This window comes from Cryptomeria japonica, chromosome 10 (assembly GCF_030272615.1).
Source record: "Cryptomeria japonica chromosome 10, Sugi_1.0, whole genome shotgun sequence".
NCBI lineage: Eukaryota > Viridiplantae > Streptophyta > Pinopsida > Cupressales > Cupressaceae > Cryptomeria > Cryptomeria japonica.
In genome coordinates, this window is record NC_081414.1 from 247,846,210 (window position 1) to 247,863,801 (window position 17,592).

Sequence of the window (17,592 nt, forward strand, 5' to 3'; positions counted from 1 at the left end):
ATTGTCCTTTCACATAATGTACTCTCTTCTCTATCCTATTAGTCATCTGCACCTTATATCTATCATAAAAATGTTTGTCCTTTCTAGGGGGTTTTCCAAAACCTTTTTTGCTAATTAATCTTTGAAATATTTTTTGTCTGTTCTTATTTGTTATTTCAAGTGCTTGTGTTACTGTGTTGGTTTTCTGTGTTTTAGCAATGAATCTTATAAAGGAATATCAACCATAGTTTTAAAACTCTTTGACTCGCCTCGGACTCGCCACGGACTCGCGAGTCCTTTGGCGAGCTGAGTCGACTCGCCTAGGACTCGCGTGGCGAGTCCAGGCGAGTCCCTGCGAAAGACTCGCGAGTCTTTCGCAAAGACTCGCGCGAGTCTTTCGCTCGGACTCGCGAGTCTTTCACAGGGACTCGCGGGCCCAGAAAAAACGCGCCCGTGGGGGTTAAAACCACTTTTTTTTTTCATTTTTTGACTTCAATTTGGGTTTTTTTTGGCTGGAGCAGGTTAGAAGGGTTTGGAGGAGTAGAGGGAAGAAGGAAAAATCAGCAAGAGAGATCTAGGTAAGGATTTTTCTCTTTCTTTTTTTTTTTCATTTGAATCATTTCATTGTTTTGAAACTGAAAAAAATCTTGAAAAACAAGGGGATATGCTGCCAAATTTTTTTCTATTTTCTTTCCTAAGTTATTTCCTCTTTTTTTTTTCTTGTTTTTGAATGCTATTTTTCCCAAATGATTCATTGTCATTTTTTTTGTTGATTTTCCATAAAACCCTGCTGATTTTTTTTTTTCATGTTAAATCAGCAATGGCAAGTTCAACTCCAAGGACAACCCCAAGGTCAGGAAGACAAAGAGATAAAGCTTGGAAATATGGGATTGCAGGAAGCAAAAAGGGGGAGGTCACTTGCACCGAATGCACAAGATGGATGACTGGTGGAATCAATAGATTAAAATACCACCTTGCACAAATACCTGGATATGGTGTGGAGGCATGCCCCAAATCAACTCCTGAAATTATTAGAGAGATGAAGGCCATTCTTGCTGAGAATGATATGCATAAGGAAGAAAGGCAAAAAACAAGAGAAGCCATAGCCGCTGCAATGAATCCCACATTGTCCACTTCGGGTCCCATTGGTCATAGTCGGGGTCGTCTGTCACTTTCATCTTTTGGTGACAATGAGGGTGAGGCTAGTGGCACTCCTGTTAGATCAGACCCTAATTTTTTTGTACCACGCAATGTTCCAGGTGCACAACCTTCACTTGAAGGTACAGGATGGAATAAAGAGAAGCATGAACAAGCACGGATAGCAGCTTCAAACTTTTGGTTTTACAATAATCTATCTTTCAATGCAGCAAACAATGTGTATTGGGAAAGTTTTGTTAATGCATGTACAGTGGCGGGTAAGGGGTTTAAGGCCCCAACAGGTCATGACTTCAGTGGGCCATTGCTAGAGAAAGCTGTGAAAAATACAGAAGGTGTGGTTGATGATCAGAAAAGGTATTGGAAGAGAAAAGGATGCAGCATTTTATCTGATGGATGGACAGATGGACGGAATAGGACTCTTCTCAACTTCTTGGTGGCTTCAAATGGTGCAATGGTATTCATAAAGTCTGTTGATGCCTCAAATGAAATAAAAAATGCAGAGACTTTGTGTAATCTGTTGGATGGTGTGGTTCGGGAAGTTGGAGTTGAGAATGTTGTCCAAATTATCACAGACAACGCAGCTGCATATGTATCTGCAGGTAGAATGCTTATGCAGAGGCATCCTTCGATTACATGGAGTCCTTGTGCTGCACATTGCTTGGACTTGGTGCTAGAGGACATTGGGAAGATTGGATGGGTGAAGAAGGTGGTTGAAGATGCAAAAAGTGTCACCAAATTCATCTACAACCATACTTGGGTGCTTGCTTTGATGAGAAAATACACAAATGGCAAGGACCTTGTGCGACCTGGAGTGACACGATTTGCTAGCCACTTCATCACTTTGTAGAGCATTCTTAGTGCCATTCCTCATCTTAAGCAGATGTTTGTGTCAGATGCTTGGTTGGGGTCTGCATACTCCAAAAGACCTGAAGCAGAGAAGATTGTGACCATTGTTTTTGATGATGGGTTCAATAAAAGTGGAGAGGAGTTGACTGCGGTAAGTAACAAACACAAAAGTAAAGTTTATACAATCTTGTCTATTTGCTGATTTTATTTTTTAGGGGTTGATTTTGTATTAATTTAAAATTTGTTTTAATTTTTTTAGGTGACAGAACCTTTGGTGAGGGTTCTTCGTATGGTGGATGGAGAGGGCATGCCAATGGGTTTCATTTATGAGGCCATGGATAGGGCCAAAGAGGCCATTTCACATTACTATCGTGGAAATGCAAGAAAATGTGAAATCTTTTGGCGCATCATTGATCGTAGGTGGACAAACCAACTCCACCACCCGATACATGCCTTCGCCTACTTTTTGAACCCGAAATTCTACTTCTCTGATTCATTGAGGGCTGATGAGGAGGTCATGGCAGGTGTTATTACATGCATTGATAAGATGACACCTGATCCTGAGTTGAGAGACAAGGTTCTTGATGAGTTGGAGGTGAGATTTGACATTTGCAATTGCTCTATCTTTATTTATGAATTCGGAAATGTTCATTATTGAATTTGAGTTTGACACTTTGACTATCTAGTATCTATTTCTGAATTTGGAAATGTTCATTCCATTGTTCAAGATCTACAAAAGTGCAGAGGGGAGACTCTTCTCATCACAACTAGCAATTGATAGGAGAGGAAAACAACAACCAGGTAAAACATTTAGTAACTTAGTTCAATAGTGCAAGAAAAAACCTACAAACTTGATTGTTACATTTTTTTCTCAATTCTAATATTTCTAAATGTTTTTTGTAGATTTATGGTGGGAGAATTATGGTGCCGGCACGCCTAATCTTCAAAAGATAGCTATCCGTGTTTTGTCTCAGCCATGCAGTGCTTCTGGGTGTGAACGAAATTGGAGTGTCTTTGAAAGCATTCACACAAAGAAGAGAAATAGATTGTCACAAAAGCGGCTCAATGATCTAGTATTTGTTCGGTACAACCTTCGCCTTCGAGTTAGACAGGTGGAGGGTGTTTCACATGAGGCCATTGACTTGGATGAAATTGATCCATATGGTGATTGGACCATGAATGAACAAAATGATGGTGATGATGTCCTCCTTACCGAAGAAGAAATTGCAGAAATAGAGAGAGGAGCAGCACAAGATGCAGAAGGAGCAAGATTGGATGAAGATGAGGACGAAGATGAGGATGATGATGAGGACTATGACTTTGAAGAAGAATCATCTCACCATTTAGATACCACAACACCCACTGCTACTACTTCTAGCTCAAGGCCTGAAAAATTGAGCTATATTAGGAAAAATACAAAGAGGAAGATGTAGTCTTCTCTTTGGTTTGTTCATTCACATTGCTGTTTTTCACATTTGCAGTTGGACTTGGACATATCATTATATGTAATTTTGTGAACATTTATATACTTATGCTGCCATTATAGTATTATACATTTTAGAGTTGAAACTTGAAACTTGAATATGCTGCCATGAATGATGAAATTTCAAATATTGCGTGTTTGTACTTTGTAGATCATATGACATGTGTAATGTTTCAATTATGGCACTTATGTTCTCTAAATGCATTAATTTCTTTATTTTTTTTGTAAAACTACGGTTTTTTTTTTTTTGCCGAGTCTTTCGCGAGTCTTTCACGAGTCCGAGTCCGAGTCCAAAATTTTGGTTTGCCGAGTCCGAGGCGAGTCCGAGATTTTCAACTATGATATCAACCATAGTATTTCACAAAAAAAAGATTGGTATTTTTTTAATAAATCCATACATCTTGTTGTTTATGAATGGTGTAGGCCTGAGGTAGCTGATCTGCAGATTTTGATGTGACGGAGGGCAATAATCCATATGTTGTTGATTTTGAGCTGGTCAAAGTGCAAGAGGAGTAGGTTATAATATAATTTTGCATTAAAAGGGAAAAAATATTTCCTTTGTATATAATGATTATGCTCGTATCTAGATGTAAAGCAGATTTGTAGAACTATGGTACATAAATTGTATTGGTCTACGCTGACACTTGTCAACTTGGTTTGTAATTTTACAAATTCACTTTTCTAGTAGCAAATTTGCAGTTCAAGTTTTAATGGGTTATTATTATAAGATCGTTACAAAAAAATTGAGTAATTGGGAGGCAAAAGGACTTTGGACTTGATTTTCTGAAAATGCTATTGAACTTGGTTAAGGGACATCTCCACGAGACAAATATTTTCTTTTATCCTTTGTTATGTAAATGATGCAAGTTTATGGTACTAGCTAATCTTCTTTCTAATGAATTTGACCTTCCTATTCTTCCACCTAAGACAAATATCTAACCCTGATAACAAGAAACCTAAGTATAGGGATGACTATCCTAAGGCTCCACACCCAAGATCCAATAAGTTAGATGACTGGGATGACGATGCACCTACGAAATTAAGGATCTAAGATGCAAAAAAACTAGGGGAATGAACCCAAGGAAATTGATAATTCATAATTCCCAAAACCTGTTCACAAGTAAGAGACTTGGATTAACATAGGTTCCACACCCAAGATCCAATAAGTTAGATGACTGGGATGAGGATGCACCTACGAAATTGAGGATCTAAGATGCAAAGAAACTAGGGGAATGAACCCAAGGAAATTGATAATTCATAATTCCCAAAACCTGTTGACAAGTAAGAGACTTGGATTAACATTGTTCTGTCCCTATGACTTTGTAGCCAAAGCCTACAGAATCAAATTGTTCATGCAAGTCTCTTTAAACTTTTTGAGCAACACCCTATTCGCATACCTACATTTGTCAAAGACTCAAAACCCTTAAAATATGTTCATAGAAGCTGAAGCAAACCAAACATAATGGTGTTTTCTGCCAGTCAAATATTCTTAAGTCTAATTCTTTATTCAATCAGTTGGTCCATGGTATCAAACTGGCCACTCACAAAACAACATTGGTGACTAACTTGACAGTATAACTCCAATTTAAACTTCAAGTTTACTGTAGGGTAAATTTATTAGATAATATTAACCAAATAACTGATATACTAAATAAACTATGAGAATTATTTCAATCTCTATAAACATAGATTTCCTCATTTTTTTCAAATATGCATTAGAAAGGCCCAAATCACTTGAAAATGTTTAATGGACACAGTGCAGAAGTCAAACCCTACAAACCTTTAAAAATCTACAAACTGCCAGGAAAAAAGTCGATAAATCCCATATTGCCATAACTTGTAGGAAATGAACAAGGAAAGTATAACATGAATGTGTTCTATCATTAAAAAGATATAATGCTCTTAAACTATTTTTCTTATTTCGCATGGAGTCAAAATCCATAAAAAGGCCCGGTTCCATGTTAGTGGGTAGTAATTACAATTCAGTCTAAGAGCAATGACATTTCAACGAGCACCAGATGGCAGAAAACCTGGAAATACTCCTTTTCCTCTGAAGTCCTAGCTATATAGTTTAAGCCAGTGCTTATTTGAGAGACTGTAACTTGATAAATGAGGAATGGCTAGTTGATGAACCCAAGGAAATTAAAGATGACAAGCATGGGAGATGGTAGATTCTTAAAACTTCAAACGAAGAATGAGCAGGCACCAGGTTGGGGTGAATGAAAAAAACCCTTTTGGAAGAAATCCTTAATTTACTAGCATCAAAAGAAATTTTCCATACTAAAATCTTTTCATCATATCACAATGCCCGAGAGGAGATGTAAAGAAAATATCATAAACATAGTCTACCCACGACATTTTTCCTATTGAAAAAATATGAGATGATACATGTTATAAAACGATCTAAATTGCCTGGAAGAAAAAAAAAATCCTCTAACATTGCTCTGCGTCTCCCGTTCCTTCGCTGTGACCGCCTCTGCTCTACCTCTCCCTTTCCTTCTGCTTTGCCTGTCCCATTCCTCTGCTACCGTTATCAGATATTTATGGCCAACGGCATGATGAAAGACATCCTCGAACGTGCAAGATAGCCGTTCAGTTGGATATGGACGACATGTTTTTCGGAAAAAATAGTTCTCTTTCCTTCGCGGGTGATTCAAGGGCGAGCGAGCCATTTAAAAAATTAGTGTCAAAATAAATGTTTCAAGTTTCAATTATTTTTCTTACACACAACACTAAACTTATGCAAATATTTTAGATGATAAAATATTATTTTATTGTTTTAAGTGAAAATTTTAGATGATGATGGATAAAAGGAAAATTGGACTGAGATTTATTGTGCATAGAATTGTGTAGAATGTGTTAAATATTAGCGGTTGTATTTAAATGAGGTGCAATGATTATGTGGATAGTAAATTATATAATTATAAGAATGTATACATACTTTATAAACTAATTAGTTGAATGGTATTCTAAAACCAGATCTATCATCTTGTACAATGTGGCACAACCTTATTTGAAATTATGTAGGTGGATTGCTTAGATATTTCCCAACTTGGCCCTCAAAACCACTAAAAATTGTTTATGCACTGTCAAGGGCCATGACCAAATGGTAGAAAAATAAACTTAAACCTTGACCTTTAATTGTATAATTATTCACTTTTATTTTTTACAATTGGTTGTCCAATGCATTTATTACACATTTCACTTGTTAGCATGCTCCATGCTTACTGAGACCTATTCCACATTTCATTTCAGAGAGCATTGAAAGATGGGCCAATATCTTTGACAGACCTAATTTTAGCGATCACTTCCAATATGTCATTGCTCTACATAATTTATAACTACTATAATGTCATATGCTTGGTAATGTCATCTGATAGCATTCATGGTTGTGATGTTGTTTATGTATCTAAATGCAATTCATTCATGGTAATGTCATGTGATAGCATTCATGGTTGTGAAGTTGTTTATGTATCTAAATGTTGGGTTTAATGTAATGCATTCATGGTTCTACTATTGTTGTTGTATTGTTGTGTATGTACCTAAATGTTCACTTTCATGTGTGAATCAAGTGGATTTCAAATGTGCTAAGTGCATAGAGCATTATATAATAAAATAGCAACAACACTGATAGACAATCATATTTGAGCTTCAATCATATTGTTTGCCTACTTCGATCTTCATTTTGCCCTACATAACATTATTTGCTTCATCTTCAAGTTTTTTTTTTATCAATATTTGAGTGATAGATTTTCCACACCCAAATTGATGTGAATTTTTCAGTGACATGTCATTACTAATCTGCTACATAAAATGAAGTAGATAATGAGCAAAAAACTTTTTTTTGGTTATAACAAATATGTAACACAGCAAACAAAAGGCAATAAAGCTTGTTTAGAATTAAATAAAATAGATTAAAAAAAATGCTCTTGAAGTGTACAAATTTCGAGAAAATCTCTTACTAAAACTATGGAAAGTGATTTACATCAGGATTTTTCATAAATTGTGAAGTGCTATCAATGACAACCATGAGGGAAAATGGATAGAGTTTGTATGAAAAATATCATGGAACCCCTCCAAGGGAGGAATTTGTTTAAAAAGAGATAAACCAAAAGCAAACTCTATATAATTGCTACTTCAATCTATTTATAATAGGTAAATAGTAAATAAAAATATTAGATTCTTCAGCTGGACACATGATTTTTGTAGTGTCCAAAACAAAATATTAATTGTGAGTTAAATGTGATTTGATGGCAAAAAAAAAATCTGATTTGATTCTAAGATTGAATTTTATTTGATTTGAGTAACTTGTCGTTTAAGGAAGTTTATTGAGCAAGAGAATAGTGAGTTTTGAATTCACATTGTCAAGAACAAAGAATACACTACACATGTCTTGTAGCTGAAAATACTAATAATTTGATTGCATATATATTATATTGGGTGTCCCAAAAAATAGTTTTTCTTTATTCATTCATCCATCATTTATACGCATGAAAAGATTTTTTTGTTGTGGCACACATACCCAACAACCCACTATTATGAGCTTGATTCATATCTCTCTTAAATTCTCATGGTTGAAACTATCAAAAGTGATATAGAATGTTGAATTTTAAAGTGATTTTTGGTTATACAATTTTTTTACCCTTTTATCTTATAAATCCCTCGGTCCCCACCAATAGAACTCCCTACTTAATCTTTGTATACTCAAATAAATATTATACAAAATGATTATTAAAATATAAACATAAAAATTTATAAATATAAAAAAAGAAAAAAAGAAAAATCCAAAGCAAACTATATGATATTCTTTCAAATGTTTTGAGTATGAGAGAAATATTATAAATAAAGATTGGTACTAACATGATGTACATTATAATTATGCTTGAAATCTGTTTAAAATGTCATTCACAGAAATATTATTGAAATATTATTGACAATGCAATTTATAGAATTATTGTTTACTTTATTTTGATCTAATATATGACTTCAAACATAGAATATCTTTGGAATCAACTGGGCAATGTTTTTTTCATGGACAACAAAAAAAAGTATATTTGTAGCAGGTTGTTGATGTAAATCTAACTATATTGCATTGGTTATTGCCCAAATTTTGCAATTCTGGAGTTCCAACAACATACGTAATAATGAACATTCGATTAAGGTGATATTGGACATTAAATTAGATACATGTTGGTGATATGTATGCTATAAATTTGAACTTTAATGTGACTTTTTTTAAACAATATCTTTGCAGATTGCGTGCATGGCCGCTTGATCTTTGGTAGTGAATATAGACTAAATGTTGGGTGAGAGAATTGATTGTCAAGAAACATTATAGAAACGAAACTGCTCAAGAGGAGTGCACCGTACAAATTTCCCGACCACAATGTGGGACAATTTTAAGGTGGGGAGTTCCTCCCCAAGGAATAGCCTATCAGCATATTGAATTAGAAATTATATGATTTTAATGGAAGATGGTTCTTAAATTTGATTTCCATATAGAAGCATATGTATGTAAAAGTAAATATATATTTAAAAATAAAATATAAAAAGTAATATATAAATTAGTATTTATATCTAAAAGTTCATGAAAAAAATTGTGAGGAATGTTTTGTTTGTATTTTTTTTATTATTAAAAGATATTAAAGTATATGCATGTATGTATGTATATATGTATATACATTTATATATATAAGTATATGTGTGTATGTATGTATGTATGTATGTATATACATACATATATAGATATGTCTATGTACATACATATATATCTAGATATGTGTATGTATATGTATGCATATGTATGCATATGTGTGTACTATATGTATGCATATGTGTGTACTATATGTATATGTATGTATGTACATACACATATATACATATAGTGTACATACATATATATATGTACACTACATACATACATTTATGTGTGTGTGCACGCATACATGTATATATGTATGTATCTATGTGCATATATGTGTGTGTGTGTGTGTGTGTGTGTGTGTGTGTGTGTGTGTGTGTGTGTGTGTGTGTGTATGTATATATGTATACATACATCTATATACATATATATGTATGTATGTATGCATGTATGCACATACATACATATGCATGTGCATACATACATATGTATATATGCATGTATATATATGTATATATGTATATATGTATATATGTATACACATACACAAACAATGAAATTATAATTGTAAAGCAGGGACATAAACATCTGTAATTTTGAGATGCCAAAAAAGCTCAATATTCAACCCAAAATTGTTAGTTGGTCCCCAGAAGATATCAAAGTTATATCTTGTTCATGGCTATCACTTAAAACATAACAAATTTATAAAGAGAAAATATATTGCAAATGTCATAAGATGATACAAACCTTAACAGATACATACTAAACTATGTGCATACAAAAATTTACTAAATATATGTAACATAAAAGCTTTAAGCTTCAATCTTTATTGCTTGTCCTTGTTGTCAAGGTCTCTCCAATCTTAGACTTTGGTGGAGATTTGGCCGTACCATGTGATACCATGGGAGGATGATGAATGTAGCTAAGCAAAAATTGGAGAGCCTAGAAGACTATCAATAAGGGTCTTAAACCACACACACTAAGCAACATATTAAGCCTAGAGAATTTTAGTCAACTATGAGTATTTAACACTTTTAAGCATAGAAGTGTATTCTTAGTGTGACCACACACCTTGAGAAACATATTAAGCCTAGAAAATGTCAGTCAACTCTGAGTGTTTAACACTTTTAAGCCTAGAAGTATAAGCTTAGTGTGTGTGATTTAAGTTGTTCCTTCGATAGGTGATTTGCAACTTGATTACCCATCGAAGGCCCATATATCTCCATTACCCAGATAAAATGATTTGTAATCTTCGTGTCATAGCTCAATTTCAGTACATTATAAATTGCTTTGAAATTCCTTTTCTTTTTGAGATATCAAACACGGAATATATTCCATGTGGGTAAGTGCACAAAGATGGTGGTCAAAAAGGGGGGTATAAGTGGACACTTTTTTTCTGAAATTAGGTGAATCTAAACTTGGAGGCAAAATTTGAAAGTCATCCACTCAAGATATGAAGATAATCAAAGAACAAATATTGTAGTACTCTAAATCTAGTTTCCAAACTACTAAACTTTTTTAAAATTGGATAAGATTGAGGGGGTCAAATCCTTCGCGCACGAAAAAACTGACCCTGATTTTTTTCTGAAAAACGTAACATAGTGTCTGAGGTGCGCATCAAAAAAGTCATAGTTAGATTTAGTATTTTGACAAATCCTTTGGCAGAAAGATAGTTAAGAGTGAGCACTAGAAGATGTGTATTTTTTTGTAATTTTTTGTTGAGTATTTTTTTTTAATGAATTTTCCAATCGAGCACATCCTGAAAAATTAGGTACCTATTCGTGCACGAAGCATAAGTTGCACTAAACAAATCGAAAACACAATTTTATTTTTTTTAAATTGTAAAGAATCAAGTGCACTACAAAAAATGGTGCACTTATGTTTGTGAGAACTATGGAGACACTGGTAAAAGAAATTCAATAATAATATGTTATTGTTGTTCAAATTGAAAAAAAATTATATGGTTAGAAAGCTCAGAAGATGGGTGAAAATATGGTGGCAATTTTAGAAATACCCACTTGATGAAGTGTAAATATGATGATGACAAAGTCGATAAACCAAGTTGATAAAATAAAACACGTCAAAAATGAGAGAAATGGAGGGAAATAAAACTTCCAAACAGTAGCTTTGTCATCCAGGCCTATTTCCAAGCCTAAACAGTCAAAAGCGCGTACGAGGTACTTATGGTTTAAAAAGCACGTACGGGGTACTTATGGTGTAAGAAGCGCGTACGCGCTATTGTATAATATGATATTGTATATATAATATGTGTATATACACATAATATATGTAATATATAATATGTGTATAATATGATATTATATATATAATATGTGTATATACATATAATATATATATGTGTGTGTGTGTGTGTAATATATTAAGTATATATATACACATGTAAGTGTGTTGTCTCCCCCTCTCAAATGCATACAAGGTGCCTCTCTCTCTCTCTCTCTCTCTCTCCATACCCCATCCCTCTCTCTCTCCCTCCCTCTCTCCCCTTCTGCCTTCCTCCATACCCCATCCCTCCCTCTCTCCCCTTATTCCTTCCTCCATATCCCATCCCTCTCTCTCTCACTCTCTCTCCTTATCCCTTCCTCCATACCCCATCCTTCTTTCTCTTCTTATCTCCCTCCCTCCCTCCATACCCCACTGCAATTGTGTTTGCACTTCTATAGAAGTAAGTGAATTTATTTCTTGTCTGCAACTTCCTCTTTGATTTTTATCATGTATGCTCTCCTAAGAAAATTGACTGTTGGATTTGTGTGTGTATATTGAATAGGAGGAATAGGGTTTAAAATTGAACCACGAGTGCATTACCATGACAAACAAGGAAACCTACAGCAATATTCTTCTCGAATGTGTTTTTAATGAGTTGAGCAGATGTGGAAAATAGTGTCAACAAAGCAACATGATGAGTCAGAGTACCTGCAATATGTTTTTCAGAAGGAAACAACCGATAGGGAGAGAAAGAGGGAGAGTAACACAGATGATGTCTTGGAGAATGATAGTGGTGGGTATGCGAGAGTTCCCATGTTTTTACACAACACCTGTCACCTAAAGAAATTAAAGTTTGTTGTATGCATGGCAGTGGTAGTATATAATGATCATCACTTGTCAAATGGCTTGGAACGGTACATACCCATGAAAGAAATCAAGTGTGTAATTCCTATAGTCACAATCGAGATCAGTCCTATAACCTTGCAAATTTAATAGCATCATATGTTTTATAACTTAGGTAGTACTCTTAGGGTTAGGTCAAGCTCTTACACTTGCTTTTTAGCGAAGCCTCGTTGTTTGTTCGCTTGGAGTCTCATTGTATGATGTTCTATTCATAACTTTAAATTTAATATATCATTTTATTAGCCCACCATATGACCCCTTAGGTGTCATTAGAGGTCGTATTGTTTCCTAAGAGGTCATATGGTGTCCTATGACCCCTTCGGGCACCATATGACCCCTTAAGACACCATACGACCCATAGCAACACCATATGGTGTCCTAAGGGGTCATAGGATGCTATATGACCCCTCGGGACACCAATGACCCATAACAACACCATATGGTGTTCTAAAGGGTCATATGGTGTTCTATTAGGATACTATTTGGTGTCGTTATAGGTCCTATGGTGTGCTAAGGGATAATATAGTGTCATATGACCCCTTAGATATTGTTAGGGGTCATATTGTGTTCTAAGGGTTATATTGTGTCATGGACTCTCTCTCTCTCTCTCTCTCTCTCTCTCTCTCTCTCTCTCTCTCTCTCTCTCTCTCTCTCCATACCCCATCCCTCTCTCTCTCGCTCTCTCCCCTTCTCCATTCCTCCATACCCCATCCCTCTTTCTCTTCTTCTCTCCCTCCCTCTTTCTCTTCTTCTGTAATTCCTATAGTCACAATCGAGATCAGTCCTATAACCTTGTAAATTTAATAGCATCATATGTTTTAGAACTTAGGCAATACTCTTAGGGTTAGGTCAAGCTCTTACACTTGCTTTTTAGCGAAGCCTCGTTGTTTGTTCACTTGTAGTCTCTCTTGTGCTGACAATGGTCTAACTTAGCTATATCAAAACTAAACTACTGATGTTCTATTGTATTATGTTCTATTCATAACTTTAAATTTAATATATCATTGTATTAGCCCACCATATGACCCCTTAGGTGTCATTAGAGGTCGTATTGTTTCCTAAGAGGTCATATGGTACCATGTGACCCCTTAGGACACCATATGATCCCTTAAGACACCATACGATACATAACAACACCATATGGTGTCCTAAGGGGTCATAGGATGTCATATGACCCCTCAGGACACCAATGACCCATAACAACACCATATGGTGTTCTAAAGGGTCATATGGTGTTCTATGACCCCTTAGGATACTATTTGGTGTCATTATAGGTCCTACGGTGTGCTAAGGGATAATATAGTGTCATATGACCCCTTAGGACACCCTATGACCCCTTAGATGTTGTTAGGGGTCATATTGTGTTCTAAGGGTCATCTCTCTCTCTCTCTCTCTCTCTCTCTCTCTCTCTCTCTCTTCTTCTCTCCCTCCCCCTTTCTCTTCTTTTGTAATTCCTATTAGCCCACCATATGACCCCTTAGGTGTCATTAGAGGTCGTATTGTTTCCTAAGAGGTCATATGGGGTCTTGTGACCCCTTAGGACATCATATGACCCCTTAAGACACCATACGACACATAACAACACCATATGGTGTCTTAAGGGATCATAGGATGCCATATGACCCCATAGGACACTATTTGGTCGTTATAGGTCCTATGGTGTGCTATTTGGTATCGTTATAGGTCCCTCTCTCCCCCCTCTTCTCTCCCTCTCTCCCTCCTACCTCTCTCTACCTTCTCTCTCTCTCTCTCTCTCTCTCTCTCTCTCTCTCTCTCTCTCTCTCTCTCTCTCTCTCTCTCTCTCTCTCTCTCTCTCTCTCTCCACCCTACTCTCCCTCTCCCTTCATCCATACCCCTTCTTCTCTCCCACCCTCCCCCCTTTGCCTCCTCGTTTCTCAGTTTGGTTAGTAATAGCATTGAAGTCACCTCATATAATACAAGTCTATTCCTGAGATCTTCTAATGAATTTCTGAATTTCCTTCCAAATCCTTCTTTTATTCTCATTTTGTGTTGGTCCATAAACATTGATAATAAGAAAGTCAATTTTGTGTTTAAAACTGTTGACTCTGCCACTAAGCCAATTGTCATGAGATTCTAATAATGAAAAACCAATATTGCGAGGATCCCAAATCATAGCCAAACCCCCAAAGGCTCCATTAGCTGGTACTCCTGTAATATGTCTAAAGCCTAATCGTTTCCCAAAAGAGGCTAAATCTTTTTTCTCTAGTTTAGTTTCTTGTAACATTACTAAATCAGAATTAGAGGTAGAAAGGCAACGTTTGATGATCCACTACTTGTTAGGGGCATTTAAGCCCCTAACATTCCATGATAAAACCTTCATGGTGTTGTGGGAAGGACCTTCCCCTTCCTAGCATAGAACATATCTGTAAGTTTAACCTAACCCTCAACTTCTCCATCATTAACTCTTAACTCAGATAGGGATTTCCTGCCCCTCTTCTTACCTTGTTTAGCACAATCTGGGGTAGCCTTTTCCCCATCCCATTGTTCAATGTCTAAGGCATCATAAGTCTCGTCATTTTCTTTATCATTTAATTCCACTATAAGAGCTTCCACTTCCAAGACCTTTGGAGGATCAATAGAATTCATAATTTCTTTCATTAAAAGCCCTTTTTGTAAATCTACCTCTTTTATATCAAATATTCCATCCAAAACAAATTCCAGGATGTCCTTCGTAACTGAGTCACATAAATAGTTGATAATGCAATTTACCTCCAGTTCCTTTCGATCCTTGTCCTCCACTTTTTCATCCTCTTCCAATCTGTCGGGAGCCAACAACCAACATCACATTTTGTTGGGGGGGTTTAACTTCTTCCCGGCTCACCAAGGCCACTGCACCAAAATCCAGATTAGGATTGGGTGCCATAACCACAACAGTATCCCAACAAGAAATACCATGACTGAGTACATCCTCACTATCTTTAGATATTTCTTTGATCATTTCATTTTCTCCTTCCACTAGAGCACAGGTGCCCTTACCTGCCTCCATCTCAATCTCCCTTCCCTCACCATCTGTCATAATGATCCTTTCCTTTACATGAGATATCAAGGGAGAAGAATTCACTAAACCAACAATACCTTGATCACCCACAATTTCTCCATCCTCTACCTCATCATAATGCTTTATCGGACAAGGGAAACTATCCATAATGACAAACCCACCCTTCTCCTCATTGAAACAAATATCAAGCTTTGGGTCCTCCATAGGGCACTTAACTTGAGAGGGCATAACCACCAAGTCCAGTTTTTCTGCTAAATCTAAAACCCCCTTATAGATTTTAGGATAAATTAAGAAAGAGGACCCACTAGTTCTTATTTCGATAGGGCTGAATGAATTAACATTAATATCCATATTAACAATAATTACACAGTTTGAATACATCATTCCTTCATCACTAATCCCTACGAATTTGCCTAATTGATTACCTATTTTCCTTATAATTTATTTATTCATTAATTCTACTGGTAAGTTAGGGATCAAAACTGGTCTGTCTACTTTAAATGATTTTAATTTACATGGGTTGAAATCGAGCTGCCAATCTAAAAATTTAAAATCATATCCTTTAAAAATCGGAGATTTACTTGTTAGGAATTCATTCTTACGCTCAGTGTTACCACAATCAATATAAAGAAAGCCTTCAGACAAGATAGCAATACTTACTATCCGGTTGAAGGAAGATTTGAACCAATCCGTGATGATCTCTATCGGGACCCCGAGTCCACAATATCTAGCAAAACGCCCATAAGTCTTGCATGTCTGTTGAAGCCTTTCCACTAAGCTGTCATTGATTTCCAATATGATTTTACTTCTCGATTTAGGGTTTATCTCCAAATTTGGTTTAGACTCTGAGGGTTTGAAAGGATGCAAATAATTGGATATCCGACAACCATCACCATATATATGAGGACTAACCTTATTATCGTCGGATCTCCAACTATCCAGAAGATTAATATCTTTTAAGGGCATGTTCTGGGGAACTGGTTTTGAGCAACCTCCCTCAAGATTTTGCAGATGGGTGAATCTATTGGAAATGGCGGGCCTGCGAGATCCTTCCGAGCGGAGGGTGTTTTGTTTACCTATGTAACCGCAGTCTGCCCTAAATTTAATCCGTAATCTCAAGCCCTTTCTTTTTGCTCTCAAAGTTCTTCTAGATTTCACTGTCTACCATTCGAAAACAGGTTTTGACTGAGGGAGGGGAGCCCAGTTCCCCACATCAAAAGCACATTGTGCATATTTCGTATACCCAAAAAACCATTTTTGCTGCTTGATGTCTGGAAAATTTCGCAGGTATAGGCGCGAAGCCATTTTTTAATATGTATAGTTAAATATAAAATACACTTTTATTTCTTTATACATAAACTTTATTTTTCTTAAGCTCTTAAATAAATTATTATGACAAATGTTTTCTGAAAAATAAAAAATATAATATAAATAACATATATCAAAAAAATAAAAAATATAATATAAATAGAGTATATAAAAAAATAAAGAAAGTATAATAGTTCAATAAAATATATTAAAAAAATAATATAAATATAATATATTAAAAATTTCCTAAAAATATAATTAAAATTTATTAAATAAAATTATATATATATAAATAAATATAATATATTAAAAAAAATAAAAATTTAAAGGGCCTTGCCCTCCTCGCAACCCCCTCGATGGAAACATTTCCCTCGTTGTCCCACTCAGCAGGGCAACAAAGGAAATGTTTCCACTATGGGGATACGGGGAGGGAAAGGCCCTTTAAATAATTTATTTGAGCCTAGCCTTTTTCTTGGCATGCACGAGGGATAGTCAAAAGCTGTATACAAGGGGCACGGGCTGACATCATATACATAGGCATAGACATAAGGCATAGGGAGGCCTAGGCTATGTAGTGTGGTTTAAAGGGCTGCATAGCCAATGCCTTTGATATGAAAGGACCTAGGAAGTGATGCCCCTCAAGGCATAACTGTCCCCACACTTCCTAACTGCCACCATATGTGTTGTTCAAATTATTTTGAGAAGATGACCTATACATTATGAAAAAACATGTTAGTTAAAAATATTCTTTAGCCATGATCTCCTTCGATTGTGGCATTTGTGTTAGGAGATCATGGTTAAAGTGCTTAGTCCCCTCAAGAATATTTAGGCCCTTATTTGCTAGGAAATCTACAAGTCTATTTGCTTCCTTGTAGCAATGTTGAACTTGGTACTGAAGGAAAGAAGTGAGAACTTCCCAAATTAATTGAAAGATATAACTTAATTTCCAATCATCTCAATATTTCGTCTTTCAAGAGTGAATTGTATTCATTTAATTCCTCTCCATTATTGGTTTCTAAATATTCATTTTGC

General features: G+C 35.6%; 2 protein-coding genes across 2 annotated transcripts; both read left to right on the plus strand.

Annotated features, from left to right (window-relative positions):
• The first annotated feature begins 299 nt into the window (after positions 1 to 299).
• Positions 300 to 2,450, plus strand: LOC131859555 (uncharacterized). The gene is made up of 2 exons (XM_059213465.1): positions 300 to 2,134; positions 2,243 to 2,450. The coding sequence occupies exon 1, from the start codon at positions 710 to 712 to the stop codon at positions 1,982 to 1,984; it is 1,275 nt and encodes a 424-aa protein (XP_059069448.1). The 5' UTR covers positions 300 to 709; the 3' UTR covers positions 1,985 to 2,134; positions 2,243 to 2,450.
• A 36-nt stretch (positions 2,451 to 2,486) lies between these two features.
• LOC131859556 (uncharacterized) lies at positions 2,487 to 3,594 on the plus strand. Its single transcript, XM_059213466.1, has 3 exons — positions 2,487 to 2,578; positions 2,712 to 2,784; positions 2,887 to 3,594. Exons 1-3 carry the CDS (start codon positions 2,501 to 2,503, stop codon positions 3,414 to 3,416), a joined length of 681 nt encoding a protein of 226 aa, XP_059069449.1. The 5' UTR covers positions 2,487 to 2,500; the 3' UTR covers positions 3,417 to 3,594.
• The last annotated feature ends 13,998 nt before the right edge of the window (positions 3,595 to 17,592 follow it).